This window comes from Lissotriton vulgaris, chromosome 11 (assembly GCF_964263255.1).
Source record: "Lissotriton vulgaris chromosome 11, aLisVul1.2, whole genome shotgun sequence".
In the NCBI taxonomy this organism is placed as follows: Eukaryota; Metazoa; Chordata; class Amphibia; order Caudata; family Salamandridae; genus Lissotriton; species Lissotriton vulgaris.
The window spans coordinates 252,188,889-252,204,386 of NC_141699.1; the positions used below are offsets into that span (position 1 = coordinate 252,188,889).

Sequence of the window (15,498 nt, forward strand, 5' to 3'; positions counted from 1 at the left end):
TGGTGTAGTTTATTGTAAACCCCAAGTTGTGCAGTGTCTGAATTGTGTGAGACGTGTGTTGAACACACTGGTTGAATGACTTGGCCTGTATGAGCCAATCGTTTAAGTATGGGAAGACATGGATCGGTTGCCTTCTGAGATGTGCTGCTACTACTGCTAAGCACTTTGTGAACACTCTGGGTGCTGTTGTTACCCCGAATGGAAGGACTTTGAATTGATAGTGTTGTCCTAGCACAAATCTGAGATACTCCCTGTGAGAAGGATGTATGGGAATGTGAAAGTTGGCGTCTTTGAGGTCTAGTGTGGTGAGGAAATCGCCTTGTTGCAATAATGGGAGCACTTGTAAAGAGATCATGTGAAAATTATCTGAGTGTATATAGAGATTGAGAGGCCTCAAATCTAGATTAGGTCTTAGTGTTCCATCCTTTTTGGGTATTAGGAAGTAGAGTGAGTAGACCCCTGTTCCTTTATGTTGCAATGGAACTAGCTCTATTGCATCTTTTTGTAGCAATAAGAGAACCTCTTGTTGGAGCAGCGTTAGATGTTCTGTGGACATTGGACGCTGTCTGGGTGGTATATTTGGAGGGGTAGCTGTAAGCTCTAGGCAGTAACCATACTGGATAATATGTCTTACCCACTTGTCTGTTTTGATAGAATTCCAGACAGGTAGGAACTGTATTAATCTCCCCTACAGGAGTTGTATGCTGTTGGGGGAGATGAAAGAAGTCACTGTTTAGTGGTGGAAGGGGATCGATTGTTGTTGTTACCTCGACCTCTTCCCTTGTTGTTTTTGCCTCTGTAGCCTCCTCTATAGTATCCTTTATTAGAGGATGCTTGTGTATTAGTTTTAAAGGAAGCTGAATTGTCTGCTCCAGCTTGTTTGGAGTCTCCTCTGTAAAAGGAGCGACAAAAGGAGCCTCTTGCTTGGGTGGACTGCAAAGCTCCCATAGACTGTATCAGTGTCTTTTTTCATCTTTTCCAGAGCTGTGTCTACTTCTGGACCAAACAACTGTTGTTGGTTGATTTAAGATAGTAGTTTGTACATCTTGCTTAAATCCTGAAATGCGTAGCCACGCGTGACGCCTAAGAAGGACATTGGTGTTTATTGCCCTGGATGCAGTGTCTGCTACATCTAGTACACATTTAATGGAGGCATTAGATATAAGCTTACCCTCTTGTATGAGGTCATCTGCATGTGCCTTATATTGATCAGGTAGATGTTGTAAGAGCTTCTCTAGCTGATCATAGTGAGCCCTGTCATATCTTGCTAGGAGGGCCTGTGTGTTAGCAATGCGCCATGCAGTACTAGCTTGGGCAGCTATTCTTTTCCCTGAAGCATCTATGATTTTGGACTCTTTATCAGGAGGTTGTGCTTCTCCTGATGTTTGTGAGTTTGCCCTTTTCCTAGCGTTTGAAACTACTAGGGAGTCTAAGGGTAGCTGTCCCTTAATGTAAGCAGGATCCCCTGGAGCTGCTCTGTACTTTTTTTCTATCCTTGGGTTTATGATTTTAGCCCGTACAGGATCTTTAAACACATCTGGTGTCCAAACCCAATATTGTCTTCTGAGGCAGAAGGTTTAGAAGGATATATATGTGGGTCAGGAATATCTGGTATATCCTGTGGGTTTGGATACTCCCAGTCTGGTGAACCTGTTGGGTAGGGAAAAGGGTCATCTGGGTCTTTCCCTCCCACCATGCTATACTGATCATCATCAGCATCTTGAGGAGGTGTATGTTGTGGAGAATGAAGAGGAGAATTTTGAGGTGAAATGTTTAAAGGGAGAGCAGGAGAGGGAGATACAGGAGAAGAAGGCTGCATAGGAGATGAGTCCTTCTTCTTTACAGGCACTGGAGGTATAGGTGCTGTATCGGACTTCTTCTTCCTGTGTGGTGTGGTGGAAACATGTCCTGCTTCTGGGTCTATGTATATCCATCCGCCTTTGCAGAGGATCTGGTCTGAAAAGCTCTTCAGAAAATGTTTTCGCCGCTGATTTTTTCGGCTCTGAGCCTGGTTTCTGTTTGTCTTTAGCCTTAGGAGTTGTTGTATAGTCCTGTGGCGTACTTTTCGGCACCGAAGGTATCTTCTTCGGAGTCGAGGCATGGTTCGAGGGCTTCAAGGCATCAGAAACAGGTTTTGTGGGTTTCGGCACCGAAGATTTTGGGGTGGAAGCAGGTTTCATTGGTTTCGGTGCCGTAATGTCTTTAGGAGTCGACGGTTTCTGGGTCTTTTTCGGAACCAGGACTTCTTTCGGTTTCGGCGCCGAGGGAGCTGGTCGTATTGGAACATGCAGTTTGCTCGGTAAGGAGCTACCGGAAGGCTTTAATACCTTCTTCGGAGCCAGGCTCGATGGCGGGGCTTTTGAAGCAATGTCTCGGTCTCGACTGGGCCCGAAGGCGGAGTTTTGACCTTAGCCTTTGGATTAGGTGTTGGGGCTGGGGTAGGGGCAGTCTTACTCACGCGTTGACCTGATGGTATGGAGTCATCGGAGTCGTCTGTCTCGGATACGATCTGGAGATCATCGGAATCTTCCTCGGGGACACATGGACCTTCGTCGAAGATATCCACCGGTTACGGAGCTGATCTCGGCATGTCGCGCCGACGGGCCCTCTGATCTGGAATAGTCTTCTTGGATCGAAAGGACGCACAAGCTGTGGAGCTCGACTCGTCGTGTTCAGTGATAAACACAGGTTACACACCTAGTGATGGTCGCTGTGTTGAAATTTTGCTCCACACCTGGGGCATTTTTTGAATGGTGTCCTTTCCATGAGGTGTAGGCCTCACCCCGTGGGTAGGCCCGACGGCCCGCGTCAACAACCGGAATCGAAATGATGATGTCGAGTCTAGACACGCAGCCTACAATGACAGTCTGAAAGAGTTAGGTGGGCGGTCCCTTAGGGTGGCACAATACAATACATACTGCAGCCCTTAGGGACCATGCCCTGGGACTCGTGGTACAATTTACTAGGGACGTAGAGTGCTAAAGGTATTGCCAATTGAGGGAACAATTGTACAGTTTTAGGGAAAGAAATCTGGCATTGGGGCCCTAGATAGTGGGAACCCAGTGCACTTTCTGTCAAAATTGCATCAAATAGGACCATGTCAAAAATGGACTCTTTCCTACAGGCATGATCAGCAGAAACGTATGCCAAGAGGCTGCGGATCCCAGAGGAGTGCCCCCAGATTTAGTAATTCTGGGTGAGGGGTGAATCTGTATCTAGCGTGTTGGGTACTCTTTTAGATTTATCAGTAAAACTAGTTCTGTTGGGCATCTGCCATAAAGTGACAATTTTCAAATATAATAACATTTTGTAATACGGCAAAAAACAAGGTATCACTCGGATTATGGAGGTCCTAACTCCTCAACTTGTAATAACGGTTGTAAAACCATTGATATGTGCAAGTCAGGCGAACAGGTTACATACATGAGCAGAGGATGCCTTAAGTGTACAATAAAATATAGGGGTCATGGATGGAGTATCATGGAATTAGTTATTTTACATCTGGATCCTGTTTAAACAAAGATGCATTATTCCTCTCAAATTAAACTGTGAAATATATTTTATGTGACCAATATACTAGACACTTTGCCACCTTATCAGATACGCTTATGCTATTAAGTATTATTACATCTACAATGTGATTTGGTGATGACTCCACTTCACAAAGTGCGGCATAACTGTGATAACCGACTACGTATTGTTTATTTGTTTGAAAAACAATGAATAGGGCTAAGGAGTCATAGCATTCAATTGAAAAAAATTATAAAACCTGATCTAAAAGATATCACGCCCGGCTCAATAAAACCAGATTTAAGATATTTGTACTTTTTGGAAAAGAAAAACATTTATAAAAGAAAAATAAATTCATCAGGCTTGTAAGAATTAATCGTCAGAGGAGTAAAAGGGGACATTGGTTTCTGGCAGTTTAGTTTTTGGAAAGAATCAACAAATGGGCAAACAAAAGACAAATTCTAAAGCAGGTCAAAAGATTTCTATCAAAAGGACAAAATAAAATACTGTTCAGAATCAATACTGAGTTTGAGAAAAACAGACACTCACAGAGTATTTCAGGAGTCCAACTGCTTCTTGTTTAAAGCTCAATATAATAAAAAATAAAATAAGAATAAAGCTTACAGGTGTATGCTATCTAAAACAAAAAAACAGCAGATTACAGGCTCTCTGTGCCTATAGCTTAGTCAACATACAGTTTAATACAATGATAGATGGGGAAAAAATGGTTGTTTCCACCCAAGATGGAAAATCCCAAGGGTTCCCTTACAAATTGAGATTTACCAGGGGAACAACTGCCTAATTTGATTGATTAGCACTCATTTCCTCCTGGTATTTCACCCAGAGACCCCACTTACTTGCAGAAGGTGGAGTGTCACTGTGATCGATGCAGGATTCAATGAGTTACAGAAAATCTTGTAATTCTTGCCCCATCACAACTAAAATGTCAGAATGAGGCCTAAGTATCAGAATTCACACAACAATTTCCAGGGTGTACATTAAAAGAAGCCCCAAAAAAACCTTGCAAACATATACTTGAACAGTACAACATAGCTTTAAAGGGGATGCTTTCTTACCAATCTTTGATGTGTGCTCAGCTTTCTTGACCTCCTGCTCTGCTCTTGTTTTGAATCGATTTGACGTGTATCTATACTTCCTAGAGTGTCAAAGAATGCATTATAAGACATCAAACTTTCGTATTCTCAGAGAAAACAAACATGGGTTGTAAATACTATCAAAATAGAGTAGAAAAATATGTAGTTTAAAAAATAAAAACAGAAAAACAAAAAATGACATTTTGTAGGATAAAATGTTTATTGGAGTAATGCATCATTTTGGCTTCAAAATGAATAACCAAAAATAAATGCTGGTCTAATAAAGATCTTAATAAACACCAGAAAGTGTAGTGAGAAATACTTAATATCAGAAAATGTCATGCAAGATAGATCCCTTTTCTTATATAAAAAGCCTCCTTGCATGCATTATGGCATGCTTTGCCATAGGTCCCTTCTCATAAGCAGCATACCTCTAATCAGGTAGGCTCAACCACTGAGTGGGAGCTCTTGATATTATACTTTGGAATCAAAATTGTTCAGTGGAAGAATAAAACTGTGAGGGTACCCCAACCCGCACACGATGAGTCTGCGGTGAGGAGCAGGGCCCAGAAACGGCCGTCCCTGTAACAGGTTTTTGGTGTTCCTCCATTGCAGAGAAAAGTGAGTGTGGGGTCAATCAACACAGGGGGACATATGCATCAACATATTTTCCCATAGTCACAGAATGGGCAAAACCCTTTGATGCATCTGGCCCTAGATCTTTGAGGTGACCCTGTTACTGAGACTATGGCAATACATGGACTGGAAATGTGTGAGAGTTATTTGCAAATTCTGAACTTGGCTGGATTGGGATATGTTAATACTGTGTGTTGAGGATTGCTCCTAGGAATGGTTGAATTTACAGAGGTTGAAGGTGAGACTTGGGAATATTTATTGTAAACACCATGCTGTGAAGTAGATCCACTGTCAACTGAGTGTACTGTTGGCACTAAAGGAAGGTGGGTACAGACTTTGATGAGCCAATCGGCCAGGTTAGGAAATAAGTGTGCTGCTACTACTGTCAAACATTTTGTAAATACTCAAGGTGCTGTGATCACCCCAAAAGGTAGAACTTTGAATTGGTAGTGTTTTCCTGCTATGACAAACCGGAGGTATTTGCAGTGAGCAGGAAGTATGGGTATAAAAAAATGTAAGCGTCCTTTAGGTCTAGTATTGGCATAAAGTCACCTTATTGTAAAACTGGAATGACATCCCATACTGTAACCATATAAAAATGTTCTGATAGGATGTAGTGGTTTAGAGGTCCGAGGTCTCAGATTGGTCTTAGTGACCCGTCCTTTTTTGGAATCAGAAATAATAATAATAATACTCATTTGTAAAGCGCACAATCACCCGTTAGGGTCTCTAGGCGCTGGGGGCCATCGGGAAGATTAAGCAAGCTATAGCCCAGAGTCACATGATGCTGGACTAATCTGCCGCCGGTGCCAGGAATCGAACCGTGTTCCCCAGCTTCCGGAGTCAGTTGCCCTAGCCGCGGCGCCACACCTCTTCCTCAAAAGAAAGGATAAATACATGTAGGAAGCTGGGTTTCTAATTCAGTAACCTGTACCTTTGTACACCCAATTGGCACCTCTCTGGCCACATGTAAGTCCCATGTAAAAGGTACCTTGGGTACTAAGGGCACTGTGACCAGGGAAGCCCTCTAAGGGCTACAGCACATATTTTGCCAACCTTAGAGGTTCTGTACCTTAACTAACACACACACAAACACACTAACACACCCACACTCACACTCACACTCTGCACGCTGCGTGTTTTGGTGCAGAGAAAAGTGAAGAGTCGACATGGCGCACATTCATATGTGCTATGACTGCAACCCACGGCCTATGGTATAGATAAGATACCACTCTAGCTGGGTGCACTATACGACTAGAGAGGGTACAGTTGCATGAGCACTATACCCCTACAGAGTCCAAGACCATCCTTAGACAGTGTAAGGGCAGTAAAGCCATAAAGAGTATATGGTCTGGGAGTTTGTCATTACGACCTCCAGAGCACCATAATGGCTTTACTGAATCCCGGGAAGTTTGGTAGAAAACTTCTCAGCATAATAAACCCACACTGATGACCATGTGGGATTTATTACAGCATGTACTCAGAGGGCATCTTAGAGCTGCCCCATGAAAAACAACCAGCCCCTGGTGGGTTCTCTGACTGGTAAACACCAGCTTCCCACCATGAGACATGTTTCTGGACCCCTGAGGTGGGAGCCTTTGCTTGTTGGGCCCAGAAACAAGGCCTTTCCTGGGAGGAGGTGGGCACACCTCCCCTGGTCAGAAAGAGCCATCTGTCCAGTGGATCCTCAAAGGCCTTGCCGCCTTTAGGAGCCGGCCCCCTTCCAGTCTCCCCTTCATTTCGGAAGGAAGACTGGCGGGAAAAATTAGAACAGCCGAGGTGTACCCACCTCTGCCAACCCCACCCCTCCGGTGGGGGAGGCGAGGTGAAGCCCATCTTGCAGATGGCAAGGACTCTCCAATCGGGTTAGGAACTATGCCCACTCCCACACGTGGGGTGAACACACCAAGGGTATAATCACCCCAAAGTCAGTAGCCCATTGGCTGCTGACCTCAAGACCCCGAAAACGCCTCTAAATACAGTATTTAGGGGGCAGCCCTGAACCAAGAAAGAAGATTCCCGCAACCTTCAAAGAAGAAAGATGAAAGAAAATGTCCAGCAGAGGAGACTACAGAGAAGAAATGACTCAGCCCCAACATCGCCTGCAACCTCGGCACAGAGTGGCAAGGTAAGGTGAAATCCGACCTCAAATGGCACCCGTGCATCCAGCTGCCCTGCGCCCTTGAGAAGAGAACCAGAGTTACACCTGCCCTCAAACTTACCTGCCCAGCTGTTGGTTCCTACCCCACGTCTTCCTGGATCGAGCCTACAGCCAAAATCAAAAACAGGCAACTCCCATTGAAAGCAACAGGCACCCAATGCCAAAACCGCACCCTGCACCCGGCCGACCCTGTGCTGCTGTGGGTGCACCTTGTGTGCTAAACTGGATCCCCCTTTGCCCAGAGCTTAAGACCAGGACCTTTGCTCTCACAACCCTGTGGCCGTCTTGTGAGCAGCCACCAACCGGAGGCCGCTTATCCCTGTTGGAAAACATTGGGCCTCAGCTCTCTGCACCCTGCGCCCCAGTGCCGCTGAGGGTGCATTGATAGTGCATCATTGACCCTGGGGGAACCCTGGTGCTAACCCCAGAAACCCAACTCCGAGGACCAAGAACTTACCTGCAAACCGATAACTTCATTTCCACCCATAGGATTACCTTAACTACTTTTCTTTGAAAGTTGTTCTAAATGTAGCGTTGGTTTGTTATGAAACCTTGAAAAACTGCAAATGTACAAAAAGTGGATTACTTACCTTTTCTCTAGGAAATGTCCCAGTGTGATATCTAGGCATATCAAACAGAGTAGAAAAAGTAACTTAAAAAGTAATCTGAAAAGTAATGTACAAAGTAATCTCAAAAGTAACTGCAAACTAATTTTAACTGTTGACTTACATGTAAACAAACCACTTGCATCCACCTGCATTTCAATTGTATTTCAAATGCAATAGACATGCAAAGTATGATTTCACTGACCTGAACTAGGCCTGGCTTGGTTCTAGAAATAAAATAACTAAGGAAAATGCTACTTACCAGTATGCATCTGTTCTTGGCATGTAGGGCTGCTGACATTCATATCTTAGCATAGATCGCCGCCTAGTGTTGGGTCCTGATGTTTGCACCTTGTTGTCCTTGAAGAGTCTTCGAAGTATCACGAGATAGGTGACTCCTCCCCTGGACTACAGTGCGCATGGGCATTCTCTCCATCATCAGATTGTTTTTCGCCATTGTGGCAAAGATGGAGAATAGAAAAGTAAGAATGACCATGTAGGTGTATGTAGAAAGATTACTGCAGCTGTGACAGGCTCCGGGGAGGAGGGTGGGCGATCTGAATGTCAGCAGCCCTACATGCCAAGAACAGATGCATACTGGTAAGTATCATTTTCCGTTCGAGGCATGTGGGCTGCTGAATTCATATCTTAGAATAGACTGTATAGCAGTATCTCCTCTAGCGGTGGTCACCTGCTCCAGCAGTTTGAAAAAGAGTTTTAAGGACAGCCTAGCCTACAGCAGCTTGCTGCTTTGTTTGCACATCGACACAGTAGTGTTTAGTCAAAGTGTGTATGGTAGACCATGTAGCTGCCCTACATAGGTCTTCTAGGGGAATATTTCCTAGGAAAGCCATGGATGCCCCCATTTTACGCGTAGAGTGGGCTTTTGGGGGAACTGTTAGAGTGCGCTTAGCTTTTTGAGAACATATCTGAATGCATTTAACTATCCATCTGGTTATTCCTGATTTTGAAATGGGATTTACCTTTATGTTGTGGAGAAAAAGCAACAAACAGTTGCTTTGTTTTCCTGAATGATTTAGTCCTGTCAACATAATATAGCAGAGCTCTTTTTAAATCTAGTGTGTGTAGGGCTCTTCCAGCCACTGACTGCGGGTTTTGGAAGAAAACTGGCAATTCTATTGACTGATTGATATGGAAAGTAGATATAACCTTTGGCATGAACTTTGGGTTAGTGCGAAGTACTACCTTATTGTTATGTATTTGCATGAAAGGTTCTTGAATGGTTAGTGCCTGTAGCTCACTCACTCGCCTGAGGGAGGTAATGGCAACCAAGAAAGTTGGGCATGAGGGACAATGAATATGCAGGAGGCCATCATGCCTATGAGCTGCATGAACACTCGAGCTGGCAGAGAGTGTTGTGGCTGAAACTTTTGAAGGAGAGTCTGCATGTTGGCTATCCTGGCTGGATTTGGATATGCCTTTGCCACTGAGGTATTTATTGTCGATCCCAGATATTGCTATATGTGGGAGGACTGTAGATGTGATTTTGGGTAGTTTATGGAAAACCCCAGACTGTGCAGCAGCTGGATTGTCTAAGACGTATGGCTTGCACACTGCGCGTACAAGTTGGCCTTTATGAGCCAATCGTCTAGGTATGGAAACACGTGGATGTGTTGCCTTCTGAGGTGTGCTGCTACTACTGCTAGACATTTTGTGAAAACTCTTGGGGCTGTAGTTACCCCGAAGGGGAGAACTTTGAATTGATAATGTTGACCTTCTATTGTGAACCTGAGATATTTCCTGTGAGCTGGATGTATAGGCATGTGAAAATATGCATCTTTGAGTTCTAATGTAACAAGGAAGTCGCCTTGCTGGAGTAACGGGAGTACTTGTTGTAGAGTAATCATATGGAAATGCTCTGAGAGTATGTATTGGTTCAGAGGTCTGAGGTCTAGTATTTGTCTGGGGGATCCATCTTGTTTGGGAATTAGGAAGTATAGAGAATATACTCCTGTTCCTTGGTGTTGAAAAGGGACTGGCTCTATGGCTCCCTTTTGCAGCATGGACGTGACCTCTTGTTGTAACAGCGTGATGTGTTCTTTGGACATAGAACAGTGTTTGGGTGGTATGTTGGGTGGAGTAGAAGTGTGTTTCAGGCTGTAACCAGACTGGATAATTTGGCTCACCCACCTGTCTGTGGTAATGTTGTTCCAGACTGGTAGGAATTGTTGATTTCTTCCTCCGACCGGTGTTGAGTAGTCTGGAGGGAGTGTGATCAAGTCACTGTTTGGTGGCGGTGGAGGCTCTGGTGTTATTGCCGCCACGTCCCCTGCCTTTGTTATTGTTGCCTCTATAACCCCCTCTGTTTGAGCCTTTATTAAAGGAGCTCTGGGTGTTACTTTTGAATGTTGAGGAAGTTTGTGATGTGTTGCCTCTCCCTGAGCCTCTGAAGGAGGAGCGACGAAAGGAACTTCTAGGTTGTTGAAACTGAAGTGCGCCCATAGACTTAGCGGTTTCAGTGTCTTTTTTCATTTTTTCCAAGATGGTATCTACCGCAGGGCCAAAGAGGAAATCTTGGTTAACTGGTTTGTTGAGGATGGTGGATTGCACCTCGTTCTTAAAACCAGAGATGCGTAGCCACGCATGCCTGCGTAGTAATAGGCTAGTATTAATGGACCTGGCTGATGTATCAGCTGCGTCAAGCGCACATTTAATGGAAGCATTAGTTATAAATTTGCCTTCCTGTATCAGGTTCTGGCAGGTGTTGCAGTAAACCTTCAAGTTGGTCGTAATGTGCTCTATCGTAGCGTCCTAATAGAGCTTGTGTGTTTGCAATCCTCCAGGAATTTGCTGCCTCCGAGGCCACTCTTTTGCCTGAGGCTTCTAATATCTTAGACTCTTTGTCAGGAGGGGGGCATCTCCTGTTGTTTGTGAATTAGCTTTCTTTCGAGCATTTGCTACAACTATTGAGTCTACAGGCAGCTGGGACTTAATATAAGTCGGGTCTGTAGGGGCTGATTTATCAATTCTAGGATTAAGTACACGCGCTCTGGCTGGGTCTTTGAATATGTCTGGCGCGTGTTTTAGTACCCCTTTTAACATAGGAAGTGCCCCCACACTTTTTTCTGAGGTAGGAAAAGTGTCGAATAGAAAATCTTCTTCTATTGGGTCAGTGTGCATGTCTACACTATGGTATTTTGCTGCCCTATCTAGTAATTGGTTAAAAACAATGGTGTCATCAGTAGGCGACGGCTTTGTAGGGCATGGGGAGGTGTCAGGGATGGGTTGTGGTTCATATGGATCATTCTGGTCATCCCACGTGTCATCCTGTGCATCATGATCCTCTGGTTCTCCAAAATTATCCTGAGGATCTTCCCCCATGTTGTCGCCCTCATCATAGCCTGAATGTGCAGGAGAGTAAGACACAAAGGGCATGTTATGAAAGAAAGGAGGAGGAGTAAAAGGCCTTGAGGGAGATGTTCCAAAGTCTTTTCTCTTTGGAGGAACAGGGGAAGGAGTGTCTGTGTCCAATGGTCTCTTTTTCCGATGGTAAACTGTAACGTGTCCTGTTTCAGGGTCTATATACAGTTTAGGTTGTTCATCACTCACTGGATCAGGATGGAAGAGTTCTTCCTTAACTGTCCGTGGCTTTGGCGCCGATGTTTTTGGCTTAGTCACTTGTTTGTGAGTCTCTGGCTCGAGGGTCTTTGGCTGTGGAGCTTTTTTCGGCTCGACCGCTGTTTTCGGGTCGGCGTCCTTTTTCGGTTCGACGACTTTGTTTCCCTCAACGTCTTTTTTTCATTTTACTGCAGTTTTTGGTTCGGCGACCTTCTTTGGTTCAACGACCTTTTTTGGATCGACCGGAGTTATCGGTTCGATACGTTTGGGTGTTTGGGCGTGTTTTTTGTGCTCGACGACCTTTTTCGGCTCGATATTCTTGGTCGAGTCGACGGCTTTTTTCAGCTCGACGGGCTTTTTACTGTGATCTTGTTTTTGGGGATCAACACTTTTTTTAGGCTCGACGGGCTTCTTCGGGTCGAGTGTTCTTTTTGGATCGACGGCCCTCTTTGGTTCGAGGCTCTTCTTTGGGTCGACAGCTTCCGGCTCAACAACCTTTTTTGGTTCGACGCCCTTTTTTGGTTTGACATCCTTTTTCGGTTTGACGACCTCTTTTGGTTAGACAACCTTTATCGGTTGGACGACGTTTTTGGGAAGAGTGTCGCTCGTTCCTGGGCTATCAGAAGGCCTGGGTTTGGGCTTCGGAGCCGAGCCGGAAGGCGGGGTCTCTGAAGGAGTTTGTCGATCTTGGCTAAGGTCTTTAGGCGATGCTTCAACCGGAGCCTTGTCTTTCGGTATAAACGGGGTTGGGGGCTGGGTACTCACTGTTTGCCCCGGTGTGATCTGGTCATCGGAGTCCGACTGGTCCTCAACGGTGATGATTTCTAGATCCGAGTCCGCCACTTCTGGGAGGTCGTGTTCATCATCGAAGATGTTCTCCGGTTCCGGTGCCTGCCGCTGTATCTCTTGCCTAGCGGCCCTTCGGTTCCGGATAGGCTTCTTGGAGCGGAATGGAGCACACGCTGGACAATTTTCTTTGTTGTGCTCTGGGGATAAGCACTTGTTGCATACTGAATGTTTGTCAGTATATGGGAATTTGGAGTGACATTGTGAGCACCTTTTAAACAGGCTCCTTTCCATCGACAGCAGGCTCACGTGGCGTCGAAAAGGCCCAACGGCCCGCGTCGACGACCGGTTCTAGATGGAAAGTTTGATCGAGTCAAGGAGTACCGAACGAGAACAATACCGTCGAGGTAGAAGGCCTTTTGGCCTTAGAAAGTTGTTAACTTTCAGTTCCGAAGTTGGAGTAGAGGAATAGCATCCGAACCCAATGGCGGAAAAAAACAATCTGATGATGGAGAGAATGCCCATGCGCACTGTAGTCCAGGGGAGGAGTCACCTATCTCGTGATACTTCGAAGACTCTTCCAGGACAACAAGGTGCAAACATCCAGACCCAACACTAGGCGGCGATCTATGCTAAGATATGAAATCAGCAGCCCACATGCCTCGAACATAATATTTTTAAACAAACAAACTGGTCTGAGTTCAGTCTTTGAGTGTGTGACATAATTTCTTGCCTGAGTGTGTACAATAAAAATACTTATCACTACCCTCTGATAAAACCTTAATGCTCGCACACACTACCACAAATCGAGAGTAAGGTATTATCTACTTTTACCTCGGCCTACCTTTGGGGTTCCACTGGATCTGTGAACACTATACCCTACTTTGGTATAGTATATACAGAGCCAGCTTCCTACAATATACTCTTGTGCCTTGTTGTTGGTGAGATGAAGGGCTTTTACCTCTTGTTTGAGAAGTGTTAGGTGACCCTGTGATAAACTGTAAGTGCGAGATGCTGGGTGGTGTGATAATGAGCTCCAGACAGTAGCCATGTTAGATAATGGCTAGTACCCACTGGTCTGTGGTGATGGACTCCCAGACTGGGCAAGAAAATAGTAGTCTTCTCCACAACAGTTTCTGCATGGTCCTGTGGGGAATTGGGTAGTCCCTGTTTTGCAGTGAATGTTGCTCTGCAGAAGAGCCGTGCTGACCCAGGATGAAGTGGAGGACACCAACTGCACCAATGTCATTGCAGCCTGCGTGTTTTGGTGCAGCTGAAAATGAAGAGTTGACATGACACGCATCCCTGTTTGCCATGCCAAGCCAGCACTGCATGAGCAATAGGTGAGTCACCCTTAAGGCCGGGCGCACTATACCTCCTATACCTCATGTGAGGACCTACCTGCAGGAGCAGACAGGCCCCTATAATATCCGTGGTCATTCTTAGATATTATAAGTGCACAGTAAAAACATATAGAGTATAGGGTCCAGATTCAGGTCATTGCGGGTTTCCTAGTACCATAATGGCTTTACTGAATCCTGGGATGTTTGGTACCAAACATCTCAGAATAATAAACCTGCACTGATTTCAGTGTCAGATGTATTATTCCATGCACTCAGGGGTCCCTTCTAGAGGGGACCCCAGAACCAAGCCAACCACTGGTGTTTTCTTGGCTAGTGAGCATTGGCCTTCAACCACAAGACAAGTTTCTGGACTCCTGGGGGGGAAACCTTGCCTCCCTAGGCCCAGAAACAAAGCCTTTACTGGGCGGAGGTCTTCACACCTCCCCCTAGTTAGTAAGAGCCATCTGTAAGGCGTACCTCATCCGGAATCTGCGCTGGCTGGTGCAGAAAGAAAATAATTTCTTCAGCATGCCTGGGTGGCTCTAATATGTCACTTTTAGACCAACTACGCCATGTAGAGCTGAACTCCGCCTCCTGCCAGTGCGCAACCATTCACAAAAAAATTTACAGATCGAGACTGACACCTGTGGGGTAATTCTAAAGTAAGGAATCTGAGGCTAGAAGTCCCTTTCAGATACATCTTTCCAATTCCGTCAAAACTCTACATAATCTGGATACAGTTAAACATCAGCACCATGCAATGAACTTTGTGGTTACTAAATTTGGATATATTAATTTCTCTCTGTTTTGAAATAAAATTCCTTCTGGCCAACATGGTAATTTAATATGAGCTTTGTGACATAATAAAAAAGACCGAACATGATTATGGCCAGGAAGGGGGCTGCAAGCTGGGTTTTCCCAAGAACCTATAAAAACAAAAGGCCAAAAACAGTATTACGATTCCTATTTTGAGATTAGAAAAAATTGGCTGATATTCCCATCCCTGAACTATCCTGGTCCTTCTGTTTCTAGATGAAAAGATCACACATTGTAAAAAATTTCAGTAGACCAAAGAATCAGAGGAGAGAGAAATGCATTGGCAATTTCTGTTTCTAGTACAACAAACTCACATATCTTTGAACTTGTGGTTGTTGTAACCCTTAAACAACATCTAAAGTCTGCACTAGTCATGCCCCTCTGGATCACACTTACCTTCTTCTTGGGCAATAGTGAAACTGCAACTCACCTCAGATCACTAATGTCCTCTAAGGACAGATTTAATTATTTCTTTAAACATAGTTTAAAAGTTTACAAATGGCTTACCTTGGCTTATAAAGGCAGCAGGAGAGACGCTTTGTTTGCACTTTATGTCCATGAATAAAGATCCTCATCCGGGGGTCAATATAGAGTACAGCTGCGTAGGCCCGGAACGATCGCCGCTCTGGTTTCCTAAATAGGAAAAGAAGGTGTTCTAGAATCAAAGGGCCATATGCACTAATGCATTCGCAAACGCAGAAATTCGCAGAATGTTGGCCTTTTCGAACGCATTTTTGCTAAATGGTATGTATCAAAGAAATCTTCTTGCCAAATAAGGAATCTCAAAATTTGCGGTTCCTTATTTTGCAATTGCATTTAAGGAATTGCAAATTTTGCGATTCCTTATATGCAATGTAAATGCTAATTGGCCTTAATGAATCGCAAATTACCACTAACTTGAAGTTGGTGGTAATTTGCGATTTCCTTGAAAAATGCACCTTTTTGCATTTTTCAAAGTGCAATGTGAA

At 44.7% G+C, this 15,498-nt stretch overlaps 1 protein-coding gene across 3 annotated transcripts in view; it reads right to left on the reverse strand.

Annotated features, from left to right (window-relative positions):
- MORC2 (MORC family CW-type zinc finger 2) overlaps nucleotides 1-15,498 on the reverse strand; it is a 322,812-nt gene that overhangs the window by 201,212 nt on the left and 106,102 nt on the right. For all 3 annotated transcript variants that reach the window (XM_086943169.1, XM_086943168.1, XM_086943171.1), the window contains exons 10-11: nucleotides 15,038-15,163; nucleotides 4,587-4,666 (exon numbers count right to left, since the gene is read on the reverse strand). In XM_086943169.1, the coding sequence (XP_086799295.1) occupies nucleotides 4,587-4,666; nucleotides 15,038-15,163 (206 nt within the window). The remainder of the gene's footprint in view (nucleotides 1-4,586; nucleotides 4,667-15,037; nucleotides 15,164-15,498) is intronic.